Source organism: Sinocyclocheilus anshuiensis, unplaced genomic scaffold, assembly GCF_001515605.1.
Source record: "Sinocyclocheilus anshuiensis isolate Anshui unplaced genomic scaffold, SAMN03320099.WGS_v1.1 scaffold961, whole genome shotgun sequence".
In the NCBI taxonomy this organism is placed as follows: Eukaryota; Metazoa; Chordata; class Actinopteri; order Cypriniformes; family Cyprinidae; genus Sinocyclocheilus; species Sinocyclocheilus anshuiensis.
The window spans coordinates 1,213,725-1,233,027 of NW_015557049.1; the positions used below are offsets into that span (position 1 = coordinate 1,213,725).

The 19,303-nt window shown below is 35.1% G+C and overlaps 1 protein-coding gene across 1 annotated transcript in view; it reads right to left on the reverse strand.

The window, feature by feature from the left end:
- The window catches only part of LOC107676367 (cytoplasmic polyadenylation element-binding protein 3-like), a 34,490-nt gene that overhangs the window by 5,818 nt on the left and 9,369 nt on the right, over nucleotides 1-19,303 (reverse strand). Inside the window, exons 4-8 of the mRNA XM_016470889.1 lie at nucleotides 10,812-10,868; nucleotides 7,023-7,046; nucleotides 4,428-4,595; nucleotides 3,032-3,121; nucleotides 174-203 (exon numbers count right to left, since the gene is read on the reverse strand). Of these exons, the coding sequence (XP_016326375.1) occupies nucleotides 174-203; nucleotides 3,032-3,121; nucleotides 4,428-4,595; nucleotides 7,023-7,046; nucleotides 10,812-10,868 (369 nt within the window). The remainder of the gene's footprint in view (nucleotides 1-173; nucleotides 204-3,031; nucleotides 3,122-4,427; nucleotides 4,596-7,022; nucleotides 7,047-10,811; nucleotides 10,869-19,303) is intronic.

Here is a 19,303-nt window from a genome sequence, read left to right on the forward strand (position 1 = left end):
CCAAATAAAAGATTTTGTTTACATAATATATGAGTGTGTACTGTGTATATTTATTATGTATACGTATATAAATACACACACACACATTTATATATTTCAGAAAAATATGTTGTTTATATATGAAATATATTTATAATATAAATTATATGAATATAAATATAGACATGTTGAACTCTCCTCCTGGAAGAGCAGGAAAGCGTAACCTGCAGAAGGAAGAGCATGACAGATGAGACAGTCTCTGGCTTCACAGAGTCAGACTGCAGCCAAGACCAGAAGCGCCTTGACTAAGAGTCACAAGAAAGAACAAAAACCGCTGCTGATGGCAGAGACTGAAATGAGTCTGCATGGAGGAATAAAAACAACCAGCCTGAAAGTAACAGTAACCATTCATTCCATCTTTAAAGAGTCTAAGAATGAATAACTGATGATCAGAACAGGAAGATCAAACAATTTGAGACGCAATCTCATACACATATACACACACACCCACAGTATTTATCAATTTACACACACACACACACACACACACACACACACACACATATATATATACATACACACATTCAATAATGTAATACTAATCAAGCAGTAATTGACGGTACACCTACAGTAGTGTCTTCTATGTTCACTTGTTCACTCATAGGACACGGTTTCATTCCTGTATCTGCTGACGGGACAGATGTGAGCAGAACAGAGCTAGAATTAAATATGGGAGTGGCATGATTGACTGGGGCGGAGCTATGCTAAGGTGAAATCAGGACAGAGTGTTTCTTGTAGCTGAAATGAGTCCTGACTGAACACTGGGAAAACCACTGTATTACCACCGTCATATTTATTTCACATCACAGCTACCACTAACATACATATTATAGTTACAAATATTTTTAAGCCAATTCCTATACAGTCTTTGACATTAACCAACATACACAGTCGATCTCTACGGGTCCTATGCAGTATAATGTTGTATTTGTTATTATATCATGTATTTTTGCACAACCATAACATGCAGGACCAAAACTATCAATTTTATGAATTGACAAAGAATGGTTATTGTCTGTGAATTCATGACGTCCATCATGAATCAAGTCCTTCTGAAGTGTTTTTCCTTTATAACACTGCAGTTTGAGAACATCAGGATCAGTGTGACAGCAGAAAACCAGAGGGAAGAAAAGAACAAGGCATTCTGCTCCAGGGAAAGAGAGAGCGATAGAGTGTAAGCAACTGAAAGAACAGAGAAATATGAACAACGTTGGGAAAGTAAATCAAAGACATCAAAAGAAATCAGAGGAGTGTGCTGGGAGAGATTCATGTATAAGCATCAGATTTAAGAGTGTCAGAGGTTTCATCATTAGAGCTTAAATATATATTTTTTTAAATGCAGAAAAATAAATTCAGATTGGATTATTCTACTCAATTAGAGATTATGATGAGCCTTTTGTTTTGATTGTGTAATTCCTGTACCCACCAGCAGGGGCTAACTGGACCATGTTAACCAGCTAAACCTTGGCTTCACTTCCATCCTGCTTTCCAGCTGGTTTCTGAACAGAAGGAGCTCTTAAATAAATCTCAGCGTTAGTGATAAGCGTATAACAGTACCACAAGAAAGAATTTAACCCTTTTTAATGTGTTTAGAGCCTCTGCGCTGACCTCAGTCCTGCCCACTGCGAGTCATGATGCTTTACACAACACTGGATGGAAAAATGACCAGCATCTTCCATTCACTCAGTCTGGATCAGTGTTTCATATGAGCTGGAGGAACAATGAGCACATCTGCAAACAGCAGTTGCACACAGGACGGCGCAGGCATGAGGACTACAGGAGTCCAAATATATAAAATCCACAAGTGCAGATCATTATACAGAGCAGAAATCTCATAAATGAAGAAAAATACAGTGGCCTCAAAAAGTACTTGGACACTTAAACCGTTCTTAATGTGTGAAATCATTGCATTATATAACAAAATAACAAACCAAGCGACATTTATTCATACTAATCCCACCAGACAATTTTCATCACAGAGCACAGGACTTTTAACTATAAAATTAATTTGATTAATTAATCAGCATTTCATGTAAATAATTTGAATAAAATGTTTAACTGAATGAAAGATATCTATATGCTATACATATATATATATATATATATACACAGTATATACACACATATGTGTGTGTGTGTATAAGTAAAAAAAAAAAAATATATATATATATATATATATACACACTATATTTTTTTACATATTATAATAATAAAGAAGTGTATATATGCATTGTTAAAAGCTTTCAACTTTTAACTATAAAAAGCCAGAAAAAACTAATTAAATTAATCAACATTTAATTGACTAATAGAAATCTGTATTTCGTTATAATACGTATGTGTGTGTGTATGTGTATTTTTAAATATATATTTATATAATTAAATAGACTTAAATAAACATTATTATTTATAGATGCACCGATATAGATAAATAAGATAAATAAAAGCAATAAAATGAACAGTGAAAGTAACAAAAACTCGTACAATACATTATAACAGGCTTAATTAAGTGTGAAAATGACTTAAGGATATATATACAGTATATAATAGGAAGGATATCGTATCAGTGGTATGAGAACTGTACCTGTGCTCTGTTTACCCTTCCAAACAAACTCTGTCACCTCTATCCAGATACTCACAAACACAATGCACACGTGTAGTGAAATGCAGTAGGTCTCTCCCTCTGGGTGTGTATCTGTAAGTACTTGTCTGTGTGCATCTGTTCAGTCCACAGTAATGAACACCTGGAGGCACTTTGAAGCAATAGAGACCAATCTGACACACAACACAACAGTTTCCTGACGTGCTGAGACCAAACACTGACCAGCATCCACACAATAGACTAATTTGAGGTGCATGCTGATTACAAACGCTCTCTGACGTAATACTTTCACTGTTTTCACTCAAATGAAGGAGGTGTCACGGGGAATCTGAATTGTTCAACATCTGCAGCTGTATTAAAGTGCAGCAGGAGAGATGATGTCAGTGTCATTACCTTTAGGGGGAAAATAGGATTTGCTTTCTGCTTTATGAGGCCAGTCCACCACCAGGTGACCATAGCGACGGAAACTGTTGGTGATCTCATCTGTAGGACAAATGGAAAGTATTTAGGCCAAAATATGGATTTACAATGAACATTGTAACAAAAAAAAGCAAGCAGTTACTGCCTCCCTTCTAACTAACAATGCTGTAGACTCTAATTCTTTAAAATGCAGTTAATTTCTATGGATAAATCTTTAGTCATTCACCTTGTGATTTTCTGTGGCCAAAAGTGCATAACCCACAGTCTATATAATATTCTGGTCTGAAGATATACTTTGGGTCAGTGCTAAATCTATGGAATTATTTAATGCTTCATTTATTCACTTTTGTCTACGCTGATTATTTTGGAAAACCCAATAAAAAAAAAAAAAGGAAAAAAATCTGGAATTATTATTATTTTATTTTATTTGCCTTTATTGGCAACCAGGTGAAAAAAAACAGGTGTAAATGATTAGAAAAATAAAGTTCCCACAAATTGTCATAAAAGTTTTATCATTTCTTTTTTAAATACCTTTATTTATTTGACAATTTTAACAATTATACAGAAACAGTTAACATACCTCAATCCTTCTTCAAGGCAACAAACAGATTGGTGTTATTTTACTATTATTTATATACTATTATAATTTTAATATTTTGAATTAGCTTTTATTTTTATACTTTTCATTTAAATTTTAGTAATTTTTTTGTGCTTTGGTCATTTATGTTTTGTTTTTAGTTAGTTTCTTCAATATATAATATTTTTGTCATCTTATTGCTTCAATTTAAACCTAAACAAAAATGAGAAATGTTGCCTTGGAAACTACCTAAACGAAGTTCATCTAGTATTTATATATTAATTTATTTCAGCTTTATTTCAATTAACAGAAATGTTTTAAATAAGTTTGGATTTAGTTTTAGTTAAAGGGATAGTTACCTAAAAATGAAAATGGTGTCATCATTTACTCACGCTCAAGAAGATATTTTGAAGAATGTTGGTAACCAAACAGTTGCTGGTAGCCACTGACTTCCATAGAATTCAATATTATTTTTTCCCCCTCCATATTATTGAAGTCAATGGCTACCGGCAACTGTTTGTTTCCCAACATTCTTCAAAATATCTTAAAAGATCAGAAGAAAGAAATTGAGGGCGAGTAAATGATGACAGAATTCTCATTTTTGGGTGAACTCTCTCTTTAACAATAATAAACCTGAAACAGATACATAGCAGCTCTAAAATAGTTGTGTATGTAATTTTCGATTTATGATACTGTACCTTTAACACACATGATATTTATTAAATCTTAATATTAATTAACATACTGTACACTCCAAACTCAAGCTCAGCACTGAGGCTTGTGTATATGTACCTTCATCGATGTCGGGTGGCAGTCCACCGACAAACACCTTTCTGGAGTAGCGCTCCATCCTCTCTCCGTTCTGACAGCGGCTGGGGGAGCTCAGGCCAGGGGTCAGAGACTGATCTCCATGACCGTCGTCCAGGAAGCCGTCCTCGAAAGGAAACAGTGAAGAGCGACCTGCAACAGGAAGTAGAGACAACAAGCAAAAGAAAAAGGGAAAAGGAGGAAACACACAAGAAAAGGAGTTAGAGGACAGAAAATGACAAAGAAAACCAAAGGGAAAAAACACTTAATTTCTACACCAATTAATATTATTATAATATAATATACTACCTTTCAAAAGTTTGGGGTGACTGTGTTTTTTTTTTGTTGAGAAATATATATTTTTATTCAGCAATGAGACATTAAAGGGTTAGTTCACCCCAAAATTTTAATTCTGTCATTCATTACTCACCCTCGTGTTGTTCCAAACCTGTAAGACCTTCGTTCATCTTCGGAACACAATTTAAGATATTTTTGATGAAATCTGAGGGCTCTCTGACCCTCCCATAGACAGCAAGGTAACTACCATGTTCAAGGTCCATAAAAGTACCAAGATGATCGACAAAGTAGTCCATGTGACATCAGCGGTTCAACTGTAAAGTTACGAAGCTACGCGAATACTTGCAAAAGAAAATGCGCAAAGAAAACAAAAATAACGACTTTATTCCACATTTTCGTCTCTACTGCGTCACTTGTGGACGCGCGTTCACGACAGTATCATGACGCGAGCGTGTGGCGGCGCTGACCCAGATCTGGCATAATGATGTCATCACGCCGGATCTGGGTCAGCGCCTCCACACGCGCATCGCGTATATGGTCGTGAACGCGCGTCCACAAGTAACACAGTAGAGACGAAAATGTGGAATAAAGTCGTTATTTTTGTTTTCTTTGCGCAAAAAAGTATTCTCGTAGCTTCGTAACTTTACAGTTGAACCACTGATTTCACACGGACTACTTTGTCGATAATCTTGGTACTTTTCTGGACCTTGAACGTGGTAGTTACCTTGCTGTCTATGGGAGGGTCAGAGAGCCCTCAGATTTCATCAAAAATATCTTAAATTGTGTTCCACAAATTGTGTGAACGAAGGTCTTACGGGTTTGGAACAACATGAGGGTTAGTAATTAATGACAGAATTTTCATTTTTGGGTGAACTAACCCTTTAAATTTATATTAAAATGCTGTTGTTTTTTTTTGTTACTTTCTATTCATCAAAGAATCCTGAATGGAATGTGACAAAATGTATCATGGTTTCAACACAAATAAAAAGCAGCACAACTGTTTTCAACATTGATAATAATAAGAAATGTTTCAAATCAGTATCATCACAGGAATAAATTAAATTTTACAATATATTCAAATAGAAAACTGTTATTTAAAATTGTAATAATATTTCACAATATCACTGATTTTACTGTATTTTTGAAAAAAAAAAAAAAAAAAAAAAAAAAAAAAAAAAAAAAAAAGTAGCCTTGCCAACCATAAGAAACTTCTTATATAACCATGAAAAAATAGTACCACTTTCAAACTACTGAATGGTAGTATATTCATATATTATGAAATTTGATTTCAGTGGCATATATTACAACACATTTGTTTAAAAATGGTTAATTAATTAGATACTACATGAAACTGGATTGTTCCAAAGTTAAATGAAACAATGAAGCTTTCCTAAAATAAGACATTTAATCAGCCATAAAAAATTAAAATCTCCAGTAATTACACAAACAACAATCGGATTCTTTATTTTCATACTCATATTTGTGAAGTGTTAACCTTAAGACATGTAAAAAAAAAAAAAAGGATGTGATCCATACAGTATGATCAGGTAGGCATTAATATCCAAAGCATCATAAAACAAGGCACATTTTCATATAGCAATGCAAAAAAAAAAAAAGTACTGTGATCAGAAGACCCTTAGACATAAACACTGATATCCCTTTTCCATCGTTATTCCTAGATTTAAGAACATATTTAAACATGCACAATTATTTAATTCAATGTCATAATGCTGTCTTAATTGATCAGTTTTTTAAACATGTAAGAAAAAACGATAATAGACCCACATACATGATTGTAAATCAATGTATTTTAGACAGGTGGGTAGCGACGAAAATAGAAACTAAAGGTATCATGCTACACTGGTGACTTTCAGACAGCTTTGGTGATTGTAGTTTTTATACGTTAGTGGTTCATGGTGGAAAAGGGGTATGAGAGAAGTACTAGAGTGAAAGCCAAAACATGTGAGGTGTAAAACCCTCTGGCACAGAACTGGATGACAGAATTAGTCCAACACTTGAAATGAGAAATGCAGCAAGCCCATATGATTAACTTCAAACATACAGGGTATGTCAACTCTCTAAATAATATTTTACCATCCATTGACCATTTTGTTAGGAAATCAATGGCTAAAATATTCCTTTGAATATATGCAATAACATAAAGGAAACAGTATTTCAATTATTAATGGCAAAATGAACATTAATTAATGCAATCACTGCACAAATGAAGCAGATATTATGAACCCCCCCCCCTGAGCACAAACAAAGAAGGCGACAGGTTACCTCTTCTGTGACCATAGCTCCTGGCTGTTCGAGAGCAGAGAGATGGGTGAAGAGAGAGAAAGAAAGAAGGGGGAGAGAGACAGACAGAGGGTTTTTCAAGCTTGTTTTCACTTGTCGTTGCATATGAAACACTTCGTAAGGCAATATTAGTATGCACTGCCGCAAGAGATCATGGTCATGGTTTTTCTATAGATAGTTTCTCTTTCAGGTGAACAGAATCTTCCTGTTCAAGTTACAATTAGTTAAACTGTTGACGTGTTTATTGCTAGCTAATGGAAAAACAAATCCACACAATCCAACAAATCTAAATGGCACAAAGATCTGAAGGAAATTGTATTGCAAAAAAATTTTTTTGGGTTCAAAATAGTTAATTTTAAATGTTATAAAATTATCAAATTAAAAATACATTATATTTTTATTTTTATATATGTTAAATAACTGTTTTCTGTTTTAAAGGGGTCATATGATGCTGCTAAAAAGAACATTATTTTGTGTATTTGGTGTAATGAAATGTGTTTATGCGGTTTAAGGTTAAAAAAACACGACCCCTTTAATATATTTTAAAATGTTATTTATTCCTGTGATGGTAGAGCTGAAACATAACAGTTATGCTGTTTAATATTTTCGTGGAAACAAACTTTTTTTTTTTGAGTAATTCTTTGATGAATAGAACTTAAAATTTTTTTTTTTTATCAATTTAAGGCATCTTTGCAGAATTATATGAATTTATATAAAAAAAAAAGTATTAATTTCTAAAAAAAAAAAAAAAAAAAAAAACCGCAAACACTGACAATATCCTGAAGGGTCCTGAAGTAGTCGGGTCTAAAGCGAGAACTGCTCCAAATGCATGACATTTTCGGAGCTGGAGCTATTGTTCTCATTTCTGTGGCGTCTCACTTTTTGGGTTTTCAATAAAACTGCCTGTAGTCACTACGTACATAGAGACGTCTAACCGTCTAATGTCTAATAGTCAGGGGCTCTCATACCCCTAGCAACAAAGAAAAGTAGAAAGCTACTGTGTCTAGAGTGAGTCACCACACACCCAGAGAGACGGACGGGTATTTGTTTCTCAGTGTGATTTGAGAAGTGACTGTAGGGCAGCAAGAAAAAGGAAAGTTACAGTGATACAGCAGTTTCTCTTTCTGTAAAGAATAACCACTGTCACATTTAAGAGTGAGAAACCCCAACTAGTGGAAGTCCCTCGGGCTGATTCTTAATACAAGTCACAGCATATCATACACAGCCTTGACACTATGGGACACAGAACAAGAACATGGAGTCTGACAAACTCTGAGCTGTTCGAGAATCAAAACTCTGTTCTCTAAACATGGTGTGAAATGAACACCAGCCAGTTTTGCTTTATAGATGGATTAACGTCTGTGTGGACCCAGACCATCAGGAGATTATAATGAGAAAATCTACTTGCGCTGATCGGTTCTAGTATAAAGATGTGAGGGTGGTGTTCACAAATAAAAAAATTAAAAAAATGAGGCATTTCTTAAGTGCTTGACTATGTATTCTTGCACTAGATAGAAGAAGTCTAAAGCCGTTACGTCTCACTGTTATTCAGCATCTCACAACAGGACTGACATGTTTTTAAGACACCGTATTGAGTTAAAAATAGTAACTTTTGACATGCAGGACAGCATATCAATGTCAGTTTGAAAACATGGACCAATCAGCTAAATCTGCGGCAGGATAAACATATTTACATACAGTATAGACAAGAATGAAGTCATGTGTTTGAGTCATTTTTTGCAATCAGTTAACTAGGACACTAATCAAAGTGATTCACTTACAAATTCACTTTTAAAGCCAATGTAAATGCAAAAATGGGTTCATTTTCGGTCCACTAAAAGTTGTTGCAAATATATAAACTACGGTTTTCATCATAACATTTTTGTTAACTGTAATAACGCTGAAAACACTTAATAAACATTAAACATGAATAAACTTAACTTATTTTAGCTAGTTGCCAAGGTAACATTTCTAATGTTAGATTAGTTGAAGTACTAAAATTACTACATGTAAAAAGAAAATAAATAAAAATGGAAACCGAACTATAACTAAAACTGGAATAAAAATAAATTAAACCTAAATAGTAATACAAAAGCAAAATTACTAAAATTGTAACAAACTAAATTTTAAATATGAATATTTACATTTAGATATTTTATTTGCTGACCTGCATGTCATGTGACCATTAACCAACGTCAGAGAACCATGAACATGCAAATGTGATACTTAAAATTAATTATTATTAATTATCAGGGGAACTTCAAGTAAATATTAGGTGAAAGAGGTTCAGATGACCAAAAAAAGTTTGGGAATGCCTGCATTACATGTAAATAAGAAATAACGTGAATTTGTGCATTTTAATGTGTTTGAAAGTCAAAAGTCTTGCAAAGACATAGAAATACATGGTTAAATAACCTACTAAGTGATCATTCAAATAAAAATGAATGTGTTCATCAGTAGTTGATGGAATGTTGAAACACTTCTTAAACCTGAAATAATTTTTGTCGAATGCTGTGTAGCCACCTGACTAATGACTGGTCTTTGTGTGAAATTCCACAAAACTGGAAGACTTTCTGAATGTATATAAGCGGTGGGCTATTTAAAAGATGAAAAAGAGGAATTAGGGAGAATCAATAAATGATGAATAATTTATTGCTATTGTGTGAATAATATGCAATCATGTAATCAATAAAAAAGTAAGTTACGAGTATTTTAAAATGTAATATAATCTAATTTTACAAGTACTTAATTTTTGGAATCTGATTACATAATCCAGATTACATGTAATCGGTTACTACCCAGCTCTGCCATACAGCAGATATGCAGATACCTACTACAACCATCAAACTAATGAGCACGATTAGCTCAAGTCATCACTGTGACCCTGGTAAAAACGCTCCTGGAGTTTCCTCCCTTTCATGTTTGTTTCTCTGGCCATACGCCAATCGCTGAGGTGTGTGTATAAGCTTTCAGTGCAGCTAATCATAGCAGGGGAGACGCTCATGTGTGCGGTTTGGTGGCACCATAGAAGGAAACAGAGGGTCAGCACATTGCACTGGGGCCTACAAGACACTAATAAAAGACTGAAATGGGTTTTGCATGGGCTGATATGGGAAATTAAAAGGGAAATATAATGTCTATATTAACAATACAACACAATTTAATTATAGCAGAAGATGTGTAAACAAAACTGCTACATTAAATGAAACATTAGATTCTGAAACAGACACAAGGGGGAGACACAAAGTGGTACTGTGCAAGCATACACTAACACTACCATTCAAAAGTTTGGGATCAGTAAAACATTTTTTTTTTTAACAGCAAGTATGCATTAAATAGTATAATGTTACAAAAGTTTCTTCAAAAATATTAAGCAGCACAAACGTTTTCACAGTTGTTAATAATAAGAAATGTTTCTTGAGCAGCAAATCATCATATTAGAATGATTTTAAAATATATTCAAATAGAAAACTTAATAATATTGTAATACTATTTCTGTAAGAATATTACACAATTCTGCTGTTTTACTGTATTTATGAGTCTTAATGAGCATAAGAGACTTGGTTCGAAATAATATAAAAAAACTAAAAAATCATACAGAACCCAAACTTTTAAACGGTAGTGTATATAAAGTAGCTCAGCAGATTGAAATAAGAGGGAATATAGAACAAGATATATTTGCTGTCTTAGAAATCCTACACTTTGTTCATCTGAAAAAAAAGCAACGTGTTCATCAGCATTAAAAAGATACTGTAAGAGAGAGATACTCACAGTTCAGTGGTAATATGTGTTCAGCTACTGGATGGTGAAAGTTGAGACCCATGCGACCTATAAAGAGATGAGAAAAACAAACCATGAGATTTATGACACTTATAATATTAGACACTTATTATTAGAGTTTAATTCATCAAACAGACATAAACATCAGATGTAAGGCCTGAAACACTATTTTTTAACCCATAACAATAACCAACTTTTTTAAACAATATTCTTAACCAGTTCTCCTGGAAGACTTCTTTAATTTTAAATGCCCATTTCTGCTTGTTTTTTTTTTTACTTTTAGGAGTACAGATGAATTTTAAGATACCAATTTCTTTAAAGCTCACAGACTTGGACTAAAAGCAAGAAAACTGTTATAGATGAGAATGCAAAGCGTACTTGCATTGTATAACAAACAGTGTTCTAACACTAGCATTCTCTGTTCTATTTCTATTTACTTGTTTTTCTTTTTATTTATTATAAAAAAAATAATAACTTGACCCTCTGACACTAACTCTTTCTATTCCATTTCTATTCTATCTACTTTCTAATTTTTATTTATTATTAAAAAAAAACAAAAACCTTGCTACGTGTACTGTGTTAGACTAACCGGGACTTGTCACAGCACGTACATATTGTTGCTCTTTTTCTGATTTGATTGCGTTTATTGTCATCATTTGTAAGTCGCTTAGGATAAAAGCGTCTGCTAAATGAATAAATGGAAATGGAAAATGCTAACATAGAGTGTGCTTAAAGTTAAATTATAACCCAAGCTAGCTAATAAAACACTTGCATTTGTATTTTTTAGATTAAAAACATCTATTTATTAGTGCTGTCAAACGATTAATCACGATTAATCGCATCCAAAATAAAAGTTTTTGTTTACATAATATATGTGTGTGTACTGTGTATATTTATTATGTATATATAAATACACACATATGCATGTATATATTTAAGAAAATGTTTGAGTTTATATATAAAATATTTATTATTTATATATAATATAAATTATATATGAATATAAATATATATATATATATACATATGTAAATATTTTTAAAATATATACATGCATGTTTATGTATTTATATATACATACTAAATATACACAGTACACACACATATATTATGTAAACAAAAACTTTTATTTTGGATGCGATTAATCATTTGACTACTATTTTGACCACTACTACAACACTACTATTTATGAATCGTTTTCTAAATGAGGACGTTCACACATATCCCCAAATGTTTGTCATATTAGCGAACATGTAGGCACAAATGCATTCCCCAAGTATAGCTAAGTAAACACACATGGATTCCCTGTAATTACATGAAGAGTTCATTTGCATGGCTGTAAAACAGCTGTTGACTTATTTTCAGAATCAGAGCTCTAATGTGCCACCACTGTGAGCAAGCCTCGACGGCTTCTTACGCAAATTCTGAACCGTTGCAAGCAAGTCACATTTGCAAAGTTCTTCCCTACAGCACACAGAGAATCCCAGAGATGCTCTGGTTTAACCAGTGCTTTAACCCAGTGTTTCCCAACCTTTCTTTAGTCGCGGCACCCTTTGGAACATTTGTCCCTTTGGACAAAATTAATTTTGTCACAATATAACTTCGATATGATACTTTGAAAAGTATAGATATTCGGTACAGCAGGGAAGAACTGCAGAATATACTGTCATACAGATACAAACTTGAATTGAATTGAATTGAATTGTTACAGCACAGTAGGGCTACTGCAAACAGAACCAATACTGTACGACATCGATGTTTCCTGTCAGCTCTATTTTTGAGTGGACTTTGCTGTTCTGATGAGCATGAACGGTATACGAGTGGAGCGACTGAGCGGAGCGCACACACATAGAGCGGGATAATACGCAGAGCGTCACACCACGTGAAAGTGAAACCTGAGCGGTGAACTAATTTTATAGCTGCTTTTTTGAACATTTTAGCAATTTAAAAATATTAAAAAATGATTTTTTACACGGCACCCCTGCTCTCGACAGACGGCACCCCGGTTGGGAAACACTGCTTTAACCAATGCCAAATAATGAGATAATAATGCCAAACCATGAGAAATTTGCGCAATGGTGCGGTTTCAACAGGTATTGGCTCTGTGAGATTGCAAGACGAACAGGGCACATGCTTCTCAGCTTGCATGTGTTGTTCGGACTAGTGTGCTGGGCTATATATAGTGTCTCTGGTGAGAACCAGCAGCTGTGCTGAGAGCACATCCTTCACATTTGGACTATTTTCTCAATAATTCAAATCAAAGCAGCTCAACCGTCAGCACATGTGCCAATGATAGCCAAAGCACACTAATAAAAAGGTGTAAAGTTGATTCTAAATGAACACGATTTAATCATAAGGCATCAACACCTTTGAAGTGCCCCATGATTCATCTCATCAACAGCACTGTGCCCTTTAAAGGAAGCCTACGCTTCAAATACATAGTCATTTGAATTAAATGTCACTGCTCAGTCATTTTGAACAAACAATACTCATATACAATAAACAAAAATCTGTTACTAGTCAGTCTCTTTCTCTTGCTTTCCAGACAATATAACTAAAGGTCCTAAAAACAAGATTGCATGTGCATTAATGCATTGGAAAAATGTTGTGGGCAAAAAAGTCAATTGTCTATTAGTGTAGTGAAGCATGAATCACAGCTCAAACAGAAATCACTTCTAGACTAAGCAGTGAATTCATGTGACCAACTCTGAAATTTTTCGTCCTCAAGAGATTTCTATTGAAATGACTGGATTTCACCTGTAATATTTCGCAGAACAGCTGTAAATGCGCATTCAACATACATTTTATATGTATTTTAGGCATTGATACGAGAAGTTGAATTTACCCTGAGAACCAAAAATCGATAATACAGAGAATTTTCAGAGAAATCATCTTGAATTTAAGTGCATGTTTTTTTTCCCCCATTCATTTTGGCATAAAACTCACTACATTTAGTCTTGTACTTAATGCTATTTGGCTTTTACATCTTGTTTTGAAGATATTTTGAATTTCACTGGAACTCAAGACACTTTGTACTAAACGAAATGGACAAATACTTCCTTTCCAACATGCATTTGGTTTAAACACTGGAGACATTGTGGGAAAATTTGCATGAGCAAATCTGAGGTCAAGCAGATAAAGGGAGACACTTCTTGAAATTTAAACAAAAAAAGCTATAACCTTACTGTAATTCAATAATTTTGCACTTCCTGTGAAATATTACAGTGATGCACGCAAATATTTCAGAGCGGCTGTAATTCTGAGGCTTGTTTCAGACTTCAAGACAGCTGGAAAAGAGTCAGTGGTGAATACGTTCCTCTCCAGCACGTCTCTAACTGACTGCAGATGTAGTTCTTCTGACCCAACAGTGACATAATGGACAGACGCTGCTGGTTTGAACATTACCATTCTGTAAAATATAAAACCAGCTTTAAATGGTAGCTGAAACATGGTCCAAGCTGGTTTGTGAGGTTCACCAGATGAATACCAGCAGGTAGGGAGAAGGATGAGGTGGTTGACTATCTTGGTAAAGGGCCTAACTAGGCTCTTAAGGCCGGGACACACCAAGCCGACGGTCGGCCGTTGGCCATCGTCAGGCTGACAGCGAGCGATGGTCGGGCTAGTTTGTTTGGTGTGTTCCACTCGTCGGCTCTCGTCGGGCTCACATCGGCGGCAGTTTGCATCGGGGCCGTCGGCGCGAGTGAGAGCTCTGATTGGATGTTCAGTTTAGCGAATGAGTCATAATGAGTCGAATGTTTTCATAACAACATGAGCCGGTTAAAATGATTAAAGTTATCAACGTTACTGATATTCAAAATGGTAAGCAAGCGCGGCTTTGTTTACGTTTCGTATATCTGCGTTTATCTCGTATATCTTTGTTTCGGTTTCTCCTTTTGAATGACGAATATATACTATTGATAGCTGCTGATATAGACAGTTAATTCCTCTCACGCATGCGCAGAACGCACGTGTTAGTTTTTGCCGTCGGCTGTAGTCTGTGCGGTGTGTTCGAGCGCAGCTTTTTGGTCCGACGCTGCCGACGTGAGGCGACAACACCGTCGGCTTTCGTCACCGCTAGTTCTTTGAAGTCGGCTTGGTGTGTCCCGGCCGTTAAAGTGGTCAAGCTGGTTGAGACCTTCAAGTTCAAGATGGTCTACAAGCCCAGCCGAGTAATGGCATTCTAGCTAGTCAATCACATAAAAACATTTAGACCAGCTAATGAACAACTTGGACCTGTTAGAAATCAGTTACCATGCTACAGCTACCACCTTAAGCTGGTTTTAGCTGGATTTGCCAGTATTCTCATACTACAGCTCACATTCATTTAAGATAACCATCTGTATTCTTTTGACAGGGAAGAGACACCTCAAAGATAGAGCCGGACATGTTCCCCTGACATTTCCTCACAGGGGTCTATGGTTATGCAAATCATGCATTTGCCTTTCCCCTCTCGTTTTTTGATCAGGCCTAAACTCTGGAAGCAAATGTCAGCGTCTTTCCTTCCACATGAAAGAGGGCGACTTTTTAGTCCTGTTATGACAGATACACATAAGCCATCTTTTCCCCCGACACAGCAGCTTAAAATAAAGGTTAGAAAACAACATCTGAGGACTTGGAGCTTCAACAACAGGGCACAATTACAAACGGCGTAAAACTTGTGTCTCACACCCTGTGGAATATAAGGTTAAACTCTTAAACCTAATTAGAAAAATATTCCATCTGACAATGGTTTTAGTACAATTATTGACTAAATGATGCAATGCATCATGACATCTAAAATTTGGTCAATTTGATTTCATATTTTTCCTGAAAATAGGTAAATTGCAATATGTATTGAGAACTCTAGTGAACTACAGTGTTTATAATAAAACCTCAGAAATTTCAATGGCACATTTCTTCCATTAGTGTTTTTTTTTATAATGAGCTGAATTTAGTAACAAATTTTCTGAAAACAGGTCAGTTAAAATAGGTATGTTCAATGCAATTGTTTTGACAGAGAAAAACAAGATACATTTCAAGTTTCAACATTATTTGTCCTTCAGACATTCCTCTTTATATACAATAAGCATATGTTGTATGCTAAGTGACCTACATTTGTTTTTTGAAAATTGAAAATAGGTAAAATCCAACAATTTGCACATGGAGCCACATTGATCCCCATATCTCTGGGACTGAACCATAATGCATTTAGAATTAAGAAATTGCATTTAGAAGCCATCAGTACAAGCTTTTGCTGTGGAAAATCAGTCTGAGACTGTAATGTCCTTGAACTTGAGCAACACTCTCATCAACATTCACACACCTTGAGCTTCACACGGCCATTCTAACAGGGTGGCTTTAAGGAAAGACAAACAATGTTAAACTATTAATAGAAAAAACCCTACAGTGAAATGCTGTGCAGTGAGAAGAACTGACAAACTGCTACGAAACTAGGGTTGGGTACCGTTCACATTTTAACCGATACGTTGTAATATTTATTTTGATCATTTAATTGTTTCATTTAAATTTGATAGAAAATGGAATATTTAAAGATGTACATTATACTTTACAAAAGTAATACAAGAGTAATATATTTCTGTAACGTTAAACCGTACTTTTATTTTGACAGCTTGCCATGAAGTTTCTGTGTGTATACAGTTTGATGATGCTAGTTTTCTCAAATAAAACGGAAAAATTCTCGTGAAGTGACTCACAGCAGCTCTGGAGATTTTGTGTTCATGTCGTCATACAGTGAGACGCAGAGGACCGGAAATCACCGCAAGCGTCACGCGTGCTTCAGTATTTGTGTAGTAAACAAAACCGCGTTTCCGCAATTCATACATACAGAGGCAAGTGAAACATGCAGGATTCATATTTAAACCGTCTTTTTGCATTTTAATATTCACAGACACTATTTCATATCGCGATTCAAATTAAGTGGCAGTGGCTACTTTTGATTTATTCGACCAAAATTGACGAATTCCGTGGCATTCCGCGCTATAGAGTAAATTATGTTTTTATAAATGGACTCCGCGATCCCATCCGCGTTTTCGCAGAAACCATATGGCCCTAGAAATGTAACCACACTTCAGAACATTTCGGCTTGACCTGTGTGTTGTTTGAACGAGTTGCAGGGGTGACATCACGTCACAGGGTCTCTCTTTCTCTCTCTGTAGCGTATGCGCCCAGATGCGTTCTCAGGTACCGAAATTTGGCACCGATTGATTTAACGTGAATCGGTACTCGGTAGTACCGACACAATTCGGTCAGTACCCTTAAAAGTACTGAGTTCGGTACCCAACCCTAAACGAAACAGTGCAACAATCTGAGACAAACAGTTAAACAGATTTTTCACCCAAAAATGAACATTCTGGCATAATTTACTCACCCATACAATTTGACAATGTGTCAGTGTTTTTGTTGTCCATACAATGAAAGTCATTGGGGTTTAATATTGTTTTGGTCACCTTTGTCATTTATTGTATGCTGAAACATTCCTCAAAATATCTTCCTTTGTGTTGCACAGAAGAAAGCAAGTCATACGGCTTTGGAATGACGGGTGAGTAAATGATTTCATTTTCAATTTTGGGGGAACTATCCCTTTAAATCTAATCAAAAATACATGTAATTAAATATGTTGGTAACACTTTACAATAAGGTTTCATTTGTTTAATTTAAAGTTATATGAACAATAACAATCAACATACTTTTACAGCATTTATTAATCTTAGTTAAAGTTAATCTCAACATTTACTAAACCATTCAAGTCAAAGGTCTGTTTGTTATTAAATGCACTGTGAACTAACATGAGTGTGAACATTATTAACTAATGCTATCAAAAGTTGATAAATTCTGTAAAAATATATTACTCATTGTTAGTTCATGTTAGTTAATGCATTAACTAATGTTAACAAAATGAGACCTTACTGAAAGTGTTACCAATAATATGCTTCAGCTTCATGTTATTTTGAAGCCATTTATTCAATTTGACTTCGAAAAGTTCTATTTAACTCTACAAATACTGGTTAGTTTTCTTTCCTAAAAAAGAAACTGACTGTATTAATTGCATTAAAATATTTAAAAAAAATGTTAATTGAAATTAGTATTACGTTTTAAAATCCATCAGCAGCCCTGTTTAATACAAATTTATCAACAAAATACTAATAATTTAAGCAAACTGAAAAACCTTCAGCATGAAGGCTGATATTTTATTGTCCGTACACACAATCTCAAATAGGAGTGACTGTTTGTAAAATGAGACATTTTGGCTTTCGCTCTTTGCACATATTATCTTGGGCCTTCGATATGGGACAAGTTGAACCGTGACCCATGAGACACTTTCATCAACGTCAACGCTCAAAGTCACACCAGCCTAGGCTTGACAAACATCTTGCATCATGATCTTAGCTACCGTCTCAACTTTGGCCTACAGGGTCAAAATGAGCTCTGACTGAACCCAGCGGACCTCAGCGTCCCAGATTACAGGTCACCCTGTCAAACGTTTCCTAGTTCTCACTGTAATGAGAGGAACCGGTTTGTGCAGATGTGAAGAAACATTATCCTCAAATACATTCCTCTCATCAGCTAGCTCAGTCTGATCATTATGGCTGAGTTATTGAAATCAGACTGCAGTTGCTTCCAAGCTGTGACTGTCACCACAGTATCAGTCAAGCTTTGGACGATTTTTCAAAACCCATGACGTGTAGGAAACAACCGATTTGGTTCAAACCTTCGGTCACAGTTACACAAGACAGATCATGTGAGAGGTCCAAAAGAAATCTGTGTGCGTGTACTTGCACAAAGGCATCTTTGTGATTGTGTGTGTGTGTGTGTGTTTGTGTCAATGTTGGGACCTCAGAAAGCGAGAGAGACTGTGTTCGGATGCAGATTACTCTGTTCTGCATTTCAAAACAACATTTCCTCCACATTCAACTGGATTCATGTGGATACAGAAGTGTGAACAGGCCCAAAACACCTCAGAAGACCCTTTGAACAAAAGACCTGAGGACGTCTGGAGCAAAACCAAGAAAATCATCCACTTCAGCTGTAGCCTAGATGGAGAGCAAACTTAAATGAGTAGTTCAGCCAAAAATTAAAATGCTGCCAGAAGATATTTTGAAAAAAATGCTTTTTTTTGTCTATACAATGAAAGTCAGTGAAGTCCAGTTTGTTCATTCTTCAAAATATCTTCAATTGTGATTTCCAATGAAGAAAGAAAAGCCATACAGTTTCGAAACAACATTGGGGGAAGGACGTGATGACAGAATTTTAATTTCGGAGTGAGCTATTACTCATTTAACTCCTTTAAAGGAGCCATATAATTTTTCTTAAGTCACATAATTTGTCTATGTCATAAGGTCTACTTAAATAGATCAATAAAGCTTTATGTGCCAAAAATAGTCATGATTTAGTTTTTCATGACCATTTTCCTCCCACTTTCTCCCCTTGTGACGAGTGGGGCGGGGCCGAGAGCCGTGGGAACGGAGCGAGGCCGGTGGAGTAAT